This window comes from Vipera ursinii, assembly GCF_947247035.1.
Source record: "Vipera ursinii genome assembly, chromosome: Z".
NCBI lineage: Eukaryota > Metazoa > Chordata > Lepidosauria > Squamata > Viperidae > Vipera > Vipera ursinii.
In genome coordinates, this window is record NC_139517.1 from 9,068,659 (window position 1) to 9,078,666 (window position 10,008).

General features: G+C 36.7%; 1 protein-coding gene across 1 annotated transcript in view; it reads left to right on the forward strand.

The window, feature by feature from the left end:
• LOC310649094 (vomeronasal type-2 receptor 26-like) overlaps window positions 1–9,764 on the forward strand; it is a gene marked incomplete at both ends in the record, with an annotated part of 20,263 nt that extends 10,499 nt beyond the window's left edge. The window contains 5 exons of the mRNA XM_083377365.1: window positions 3,511–3,750; window positions 4,091–4,951; window positions 5,526–5,753; window positions 7,474–7,600; window positions 8,869–9,764. Coding sequence (XP_083233491.1) covers window positions 3,511–3,750; window positions 4,091–4,951; window positions 5,526–5,753; window positions 7,474–7,600; window positions 8,869–9,764 — 2,352 coding nt within the window. The remainder of the gene's footprint in view (window positions 1–3,510; window positions 3,751–4,090; window positions 4,952–5,525; window positions 5,754–7,473; window positions 7,601–8,868) is intronic.
• Window positions 9,765–10,008: the final 244 nt, after the last annotated feature.

Sequence of the window (10,008 nt, forward strand, 5' to 3'; positions counted from 1 at the left end):
AACCATCCCAGTCAATCTCATCCTTGCCAGGTGTCCTCCGTCCATTTCTGTGTGCGTGGGCTGCCACCCTCTATCTTCTTGTCCCGTCCACATACGATCATCAGGAGTTGCCACTAGATCGCTCCTCACTTGCTCCCATCCCCCAACCTTGGTAGAACACTGTGTACGACATTTTTCTCCATTGCATGAGTCATACGGCTTCTATCTTTTTTGACTCCTTTCTTTCTGAGTGTGGGCAGTATTTTTTGTTGTTGTTCATGCACTCTTAATGCTTGATAAGCTGGTAGCAGCTCTATATGGCAATTAATTGAATGTGTATCTGACCACCAGGCTTCCTTAAGCAAGCAGCCTCCTTTAGACATGACCTAGGGGATGGTCTCCGCCCTCATAAAGTCAAAAGAGTGGTTATTGTTGACTATGTGTTGCCAAGAGCCTTGGTGGAGCAGTGGGCTAATACCTCCTTAAGTAACACCAGCTGCCTGCAATTAGTGCAGGTTCGCATCCCACCAGGCTCAAGGTTGACTCAGCCTTCCATCCTTCCGAGGTAGGTAAAATGAGGACCCAGATTGTTGGGTGCAATTAAGCTGACTTTGTAATAATGCCGCTTGGGGTGTGTGTGAAAGCCCTAAAAATCAGGCATATACATAGAATGAAGGCTACTGCTAAGCTTGTAAGCTGCCCTGAGTCTTCGGAGAAGGGCAGGATATAAATGGAATTAAAATTAAAAAATAAAATAAAATATCTGTGAGCATTGCTCCTGCCTTTTGACAGCCAACTTATGCTCATGGACTCTAGTCTTGAGCCATTTGGCCATCTCTCCAATATAATTACACTGGCAGTCCTTGCATCTTACTCTGTAAACCACCAATGACTTTTCTTCTTCAGGTAGTGGCTCCTTGGAGCACATCACCTTAGCACGGTGTGTCTGATTTAGCTGGTGTGCCACACTAATATTGTGTGGTGCCAATATTCATCCCGTCGCCTCCGATACCCCATTGATGTATGGTATCATCCTTCCAGATTGCAGCTGTCAATCTATTCTGCATCCTGCAGGGCTTTTTAATGTATATATTCAAAATTTTGTGACTAACAAAGAGTTAAAGTGAGACTAGTATAGCTATTTCAAGCTCTTTAGCTCTAATCAGTCTTACCCCTCTGGGATTCGAACCTGGGCAGCTTGCCAGTTAGGCAGCTGTATTAACCTTTAGGCCACAGGCTCCCCCTCACTCCAGTCAGTAGAGGACAGCGATGACATATATGTGTTGGGAGGAGCACCTGGTCTACCAAATATAAAGCAGTCTGTTCTGCATTTTACTCCAGTCTGGGAGCATCTTTTGCAGGCAGACGCCACTACTGTGAACAATGTAAATTCAAAATTTTGTGATTAAATGAAAAAAGCTAATCTAGGATAGAATTCTGACTGAAAATGGATTTTTAATATTATAAGGTGCACTCTTCTCAAAATCTTTGACTTTGTGTGCTGTAGCCCATAAGCTTCACTAGACTCTTGCCAAAAAACAAAAACAACCAACACTTCAAATATTCTTCACAACCACTTTTTTTTTCAACATATAGAGGAAAATGCACATGAATATCCACTACCCGATATATCAATGTTTGAGATACAGTATGTTGTTGCACAGGGAACACTGTTACCTTCCACCAAAAAGATACCTATTAAACTGCTCACATTTGCATAATTTGGAACATGCTATATGGGGAGAAGATGGGGCAAGTATTGGGTAAAAAAAATGTATCATGACAGATCAAATATTGGTAATATTATCATGATATATCTTATATTAAGCAAAGGGTAAGCAAAATGAGCTCAATAAATAACAATAACAATAATAATTACGTTGGAAGGGACCTTGGAGGTCATCTAGTCCAACCCCCTGCTCAGGCAGGAAACCCTATACCATTTCAGGCAAATGGTCTCCAGTCTCTTCTTAAAAACTTCCAGTGTTGGAGCATTCACCACTTCTGGAGGCAGGTTGTTCCACTGGTTAGCTGTTCTAACTGTCAGGAAGTTTCTCCTTAGTTCTAGGTTGCTTCTCTCCTTGATTAGTTTCCATCCATTGTTTCTTGTCCTGCTTTCAGGTGCTTTGGAGTATATTATGTACATTATTCTTTTCTCTAATTGTATGTTTTCCCTTCTTCTGTGCATATGACTTTTCACTCTCCCAATTTCTACATAATATCTTAGTTCCAAAAGTTCATAACAGTGCAGTAGTGTCTACTGAGACATAATAAACAGGTTTCTCTCTGATATTACATTGCAAGTAATAGTATTCATTTCTAATTAAGTATAGAATTGTCCCTTCTTCTCCATGTCACAAGGGCATTCCAGCACACTGACAAAACTAGGACCCAATAATTAGACATTGCATTGTCTTAACCTCTGCTCAGAAATACAGAACTGCATGTAAGGAGAAAAAGAAGGATTTGTGTTTGAACTGATATTTTCTTGGCTTAATTTCAGACAATGTTCATGGTCTAAACTTAAGGTAACATTAAGGGTGGCCAACCCAACTCCTCATTTGAATAACAAAATAGGAGCTACTGTTTGATATCTACTATGGCCATATATTATAGTGAGTTGTTTATATACAGAACTCTGATTTTATTTTTTCCCCCTAACTTAATATTAATTTCTCTTGGTTCCAACTGCAAACTCAGCAGTCCGCTTCCAATTGCTCACAAGTATTATCAGCCTGGAGACTTAATCATTGCTGCGATTATTTATCAGATCTTCTTTCTTTCCAATGAAATCACATTTCAAAGACTTCCCTCTCGTGAAGTGCTTGATCAGTATCTGTAAGTATCTCCTTCTGCTGCTACTCCTACTTCTCTTTCCTGTGTTACCACTTGCAATATTTTTTCTGCTGAACTATATCAGTTGCTAGTTAATCAGTAATCCAATGTCCATATATAGCCATTTTTAATTACAAAACTCACAGAAATACCTCTTGTCTTAACACAAAAGTTCAAATTGAGACAAATCGATTTGACTCATAAATTATAGGAATTACTTTTTCTTCAGGAAACTTCCTTTCTTCACCAAAGTCCTCCACTGAAAGTAAAAATGTAGAGGTTGTAGATCCCCTCAGGTTAATCCTGATTTTTCCCCCTGTTTCATCTTACGCAGTAATGAAGCAGGAAATCCACAAGTGCATTTGAGATTTTTTTTCAGCCTTTTAAAATGGAACTTTCTTCTCAATCTTAGAATATTATAGACAAAATACAGATAGAACTGAAATTAAATGTTACTGTAATGTCTAAAGTGATCCTGGAAGAAATATCTTACTATGAATTTGACAATCTAGTGCTATTGTTCATTAAGAACAAGGCTCCAAACATCCAGAATGAACAATAAGCACTAAATCTAGAACATAAAAATATTAACTGCCTGAATATGAAGCAGAAATATTTGATGTTGTTTGTAACTCTCACTGAAGGTTCCTCACTCATAATTATCAACATACTTTGGCTCTGGCATTTGCTGTAAAGGAGATCAATGAACATTTTGGAATTTTACCCAATATTAGCCTCGGTTTCCACATCGCTACCAATTATCTTGAGGAATATACAACTTATCATTTAGCAATGGAATTTTTATCTAAAAAAGATAATTTTATCCCAAACTACAAATGTAATGACCAGACCAACACGGTAGCCATCATTGGAGGACCCCGTACTAAGACCTGCGTCAACATGGCAACCACTTTATGCAACTACAAATTTCCCCAGGTGAGAAGAAAGATGGAGCAAGAGGAAAAGTCCATGAGCTAGTTATTATTTTCATATGTTGGGCCCACATGATAACTCTTATGAGAAAGATTCCAGAGGCAACAAATATTTGTCATATAATGACAAAAATATCACCAAAGGATAGTCCCCTTTTTGCTTCATGAACAGTATTAAACATACAGATGTCCTTAACCCTAACTGTATTTTTTACAAAGCCTCTTTCAGTATCCCACTCAAACCCAAGAATTGTATTAAGTAAAAAAAAAGAAAAGAATTCTTCCTTTATTTTTAAAAAGTTTTCTTCCTTTTTTCCTCTGTTCTCCCATGTTTCCCCAATTAGATTACATATGGATCAGCTCCTTTGATGAATAATGACCAAGCAGGAATTTTTGTCAAATGGATGTTCCCTGATGAAATTCACCAGCTTAAAGGAATACTACACTTACTATTGCATTTTGAATGGACCTGGGTTGGGTTGATTTCTCTGTATGAGGAAGACAGGGAGAGATTTGTTCAAAATAGTCTTTCCATGTTTTCAGAGAGAGGAATATGCTTTGACTTTATAGAATGTCTACCCCAAATGATGTATTATAGTGAAGCTGCTGAAATGGTGGATAAGGCAGATAAAATATATAAAGTGATTATGTGGAGTACAGTCATTGCAGTGATCTTTAATGGTGAAATTACAAGCATAGTGGCTTTGGGAATGATGCTCTCTGTTTTAGATTCTGATGATATTCCAAAGGAGAGAAAAGCCAAAATTTGGATCATGACAGCTCAGATGGAATTCACCTCTATTGCGATACAAAGACATTTGCCTATTAATTTTCTCCATGGTGCAATTGACTTTGCACTTCACTCAAAGGAGTTGACTGTATTCCAACAATTTATGAAGAAGCGAAACCCAAACTTTGAGAAAGAAGATGGCTTTATTAGGGATTTCTGGAAAGATGCATTTGAATGCTCATTCTCCAGCGATGTAAGTGAAGGGAATGCTGAAAGGATCTGTACTGGAGAAGAGAATTTGGAGAATCTTCCTAATTCTGTCTTTGAGACCACCATGGGTGGACTTAGTTACAGCATCTATAATGCAGTCTATGCCATGGCACATGCTCTGAGGGCCTTGCTTACCTCAAATCTCAAAGCAGATCAAAAAATTGATAAGAGGAGGCACAAGTATGTCCTTCAATCACCATGGCAGGTAGTGTCAACTGATGCAAATTCAGGAAAATCTTCAGATCATATAAAACAATGTTTATTCTTCTTTTATTTTGGCAGTTAAAAATTAAAGTATTTATTTGTTTGTTGGTTTTCATACTTCTTAACTACCTCCCTCCATCCTTCTTTCCTTTACAGATACTTTTGAATGTTATTAGTATTGTCATATGCAAGAAGACAGAAATAAAAAACTTTTACCTTTGTCAAATATTATATGTTATAAACACAGGGGTTACCATTGTAATATATATATTATTCTACCAATTAATTCATAATCCATAAAATATTCGGTTGATCAAAGCAAATTAATGGTGTCATTTTTCTTTCTTTTTCAGCGTTGTGTTGGAATTTTTATATTAAACATTTAGAGATGAAAATATTCAATAGAGTGGAAAATCTATGTGATAGAGAAAGCATTTCTTTTTCAATTATAAACAGTGTAGATTGGTGAAAAAATAGCATTCCATTGACCATAAACCATATGGAGGGAACTGAGATTCCTACATATAATTCAAGGAAACCAGTTAATGTTTATATTTCTTTGATCTTTCATTCAGCTCCACCATTTTTTGCAACAAGTTTCTTTTAACAACAGTGCTGGAGAACTGATTTCTTTTGGTCTCAATGGGGAATTGGAAACTGGATTTGATATTTTAAACTGGGTCACATTTCCAAACAACTCCTTTCTAAGGGCCCAAATAGGAAGGATCAACTCCATGGCTCCCCCAGATAAGCTCCTCACCATTTCTGCCAAGGATGCTGTTTGGCCTCTTGTATTTAACCAGGTGTGTCTCATTTTTCACAGAAATAATTTAACAACCACTAACACCTCAACAACACTTATTTAGCAGCCTCAATATTTTTTGTAAATGATAGGAACCTAAACTATTCTAGTGTAAATAAATGCCTACAACATTTAACATTTATTTTGGTCCAGCCCAAAATTATCCCAAAATAGTCATTGTAGTAGTAATCTATAGATCAAAAACAATAGGTCCTTAAGTGAATTACTTTTACATGCAATATATTGTATAAAACATGCTTTGTTGGAGAAGCCTGAAAATAAACATATGAGTTGACTACTTGTATATTTGGTCCCTGAAGGAAATATTTTTTTTAAAAAAAAGTCTCCCACTATATGGTTTTGTAAAGTGGTAACTCTACTTTTGAGCCATTGCTGAGTCAAATAAAGGAAAATTGAATAAGACGTTTCAAGTAATTAGTATTCCTTTACTCACTTAAGTAGAATAATGACAGTCTAGGAAAGTGTGTAGCTTAATGGAAAGAAACAATTTATTCCCAAACAGTAAAAATATTTTAAAAATGGCATAGCCAGGCTTTTTTTTTTAATTTCATCTCATTGGATTTAAATTTATATTTGTGGGGCTGCCACAAAGAAGAGGGAGTCAGGTTGTTCACCAGAGCACCAGAGGGAAGGATGAGAAACAATGATTGGAAGCTGACGAAATAGAGAAGTAACCTGGAATTAAGGAGAAACTTCCTAACAATCAGGACTGGTCTGGTCTGGTCTGGTCTGGTCTATTCCAATCTAGTCTAGTCCCCTGAAAGAGATGAAATGAGGAACAGAAACTCTTTGTTAAAACAAAGTCTTCTGCTGGAGATACTGTTTATTTGCCTAACCAGCTGATTAGTTAATCCAAGTGATTGCATACTGAGCATAAAAATCACAAACACACACAAACACACACACAGAGAGAGAGAGAGAGAGAGAGAGAGAGAGACAGAGACAGCGACAGAGAGAGACACACATATACTGTATATATCTATATCATAACATACACCAATAAAGAGGAATGCAGTATGATACAGAACACTGCTTTGTGATGAGACTTCTAATTTCTAAGAGGGAACCTCATTTATACATTACACCGTACCCTGTTCAGCTTAGTAAATTCACAAGTTTAGGATTAGGCTTTAGATTAAGTTAATAAATATCTTGTGGAAACAGTTGAGTGTGGTAATTATCATATTCTTTATAAATCATTAAAGAGAAGATAATTTTCTAGTCCTCTCTTCCTCAAGTAAAAAGCCAACTGAGTGATTCTCAGCTAGTCATCTTCTCACTCTAGAAATGAGGACACAGTAAATCACATCTCAAAATCTTTTCAAGAAAACTGCAAGAACTTCTCCAGGAAGTCTCTCAGAATTGTGTATGATTCAATGGAAGAAAGGTGGGGGGGGGGAGGAAGAGTTAAGCAGTATTTCTCAAACTCAGGAAGTTTATGAAGTGTGAACTTCAACATGATCGCTGGGGAATTTTGGCAGTTGCCATTCACACTTATTCTATAGTACTGTAGATGCTGAGGATTGAGGAAGAAATGAATTAAAGAATCTTTTGATTAATTTAAAACAAGAAAAATGGTGAAATGGAACACTAAGGATTGATAAGTATGTGAAGAGTTTGGGCATAGATAATTGATGAAATGGACACTCCCAACACATAAATTCTTCATATGAAAGCAATCTCATTTTATTTATGAACAGACATTGCCTCTTTCCATCTGTAATGAGAAATGTCCCTTTGGCTACAGCAAGGTCAAAGTGGAAGGGAAATTATCCTGCTGCTATGACTGTAGGCAGTGCCCAGAAGGGAAGATAGCTGACCAAATGGGTAAGCAAAGGAATCTACTAAATATATCAATGATTTAATAAATATAAATAGTTTTAAATTTTTAATCAGTTTTATGGTAACTAAAAACTTTGAGCTATCTGATAGATTCTATAGATGAGCAATAAAAAATGTGAACTGCTTGTTTATAGTTCAGTGAGATATTTAATGTTTATGTAGATTCTGAGTCATCCAAAGGTGCTTTTTGTACCAAGGACATTTCTCAAATGGCAGCTGGACTTTCTTTGTTTTTCCACAAAAACATTATGCTTCTCATCCAAGAAGCTTCTTCAGCTCTGACTGTAGTTCTGGCTTCAGTCAGAATTGAACAAGCTTCTGGCATGAGAAACAAAATGTCTTCAAGGAAAAACAAAGTCCAGTTGCCTTTTAAAAAAGCAATTTTGGGTAAAATTTAATGCTACAATCCATCTGTTTAATTTAAAAGGCATAATGTTCCTTAAGATTTGCAATAGTGGTAAATATCTATAACTTGGGTGTAGAATGAGGGTAAAGGTTTGTTCTCCAAGCCTGTGGGTTGGTTTCTGAACATTTTGTTACCAGGCTAGGAACAACTTCAGTGGAGTAACATCTTCAGCTGACATTCCCTAAACTCCACTGTAGGTATTATCTAGCCTGGTAATGAAACTTTGGAAGCGAAGCCCACAGGCTTGGAGAACAAACCTTTATCCTCATTCTACACACGAGCTATAGATATTTACCACTATTGTAAATCTTAAGGAACTTTATGCCTTTCAAATTAAACTGATGGATTATAGCATTAAATATTTCTCAAAATTCCTTTTTACCTTTACTCTCATTCCTTTACCCTCAAATCTTTACCTTCATCCTCATCAATAGGTTTCTCATTTTTAGATTATTCTCCTTATTGCTTGTAGAAGTATAAACATTTTGGCAGATAACCAATGCTTGTTATTAACCTATCCAGAAGGCTTTTTAGTACATGCTTTTTGACTGAAAGGTAACGTTCCATCAAATTCAACCCATGCAACATTTGTTCCTAGTATTTAAACCCTTTTTACTTCCTCTTCTACCTGAAGAATAGAAGTATCACATACAAATTTTGGTGTAGCTGTATAACTTAAGGGATATTGAAACTACACTACACTACAGTATTTAATGCATTTCATTGTCAATCATTTTGAGAAAAAAATATTATGAAGTCATAGGATCTAAATAAATCATGTATGTTATTAATTCTTCATGATTAAAAGTAAAGTAGTTTTGTGAAATAGTTTTGTTTCTTCCCCCAGACTTAGATGACTGTTTCCCATGTCAAGAGGATCAATATCCAAACAAGGGTCAAGATAATTGCCTTCAAAAAACTGTAACTTATTTGACTTTCCAAGAGCCTTTGGGGATTTCTTTGGTAATGATTGCAATCTCCTTTTCTATCATCTCAGCTGTGGTGCTAGGAATCTTCATAAAACACCAGGACACTCCCATTGTCAAAGCCAACAACAGGAACCTCACCTACACACTTCTCATTGCTCTTCTGCTTTCCTTCCTTTGTACTTTGCTCTTCATGGGGCAACCTGATAAAGTGAAATGTCTCATGAGACAAACTGCTTTTGGCATCACTTTCTCTGTAGCCCTTTCTTGTATTTTGGGTAAAACAACCATCGTAGTTCTTGCTTTCATGGCCACCAAGCCAGGCTCCAACATGAGGAAATGGGTGGGGAGAAGGATGGCCAACACTATTGTCCTCTCTGTTTTCATGGCTCAGTTCAGCATTTGTGTACTGTGGCTGGGAGTTTCTCCCCCATTTCCAGATTCAGACATGCATTCCATGGCTGAAGAAATTGTCCTGGAATGTAATGAAGGTTCAACCACAATGTTTTATACAGTCCTGGGCTTTATGGGGCTGTTGACTGCTGTCACTTTCACGGTCGCCTTCCTAGCCAGGAATTTACCTGATAGCTTCAACGAAGCCAAATTTATCACCTTCAGCATGTTGGTCTTTTGTAGCGTCTGGGTGTCATTTGTTCCCACATATTTGAGTACAAAGGGGAAATATGTGGTTGCTGTAGAGATCTTCTCTATTTTGGCTTCAGCAGCTGGATTACTGGGCTGTATCTTTTCCCCCAAGTGCTATATCATTATTCTGAGGCCTGATTTGAATAAGAAGGAGCAACTGATAAAGAAATGAAGCTGATACTTTTTTTATCCCTTGAATGAAACTTTTGCCCAATAGGGCTTTTTTTCATTTTTGCGTAATCAGATACATAGAGATGCATATATATATTGCACTCTGTCTATGACATCATGGCAGATAATACACCTTTTAAAGTTTTTAGTCTTAAATTATTCATGATAGATCTTAGATTAAGCAAAAGGTAAGCAAAATGAGTTCAATAAATGTATATCCATTATTCTTTTATTCTTTTCTCTAA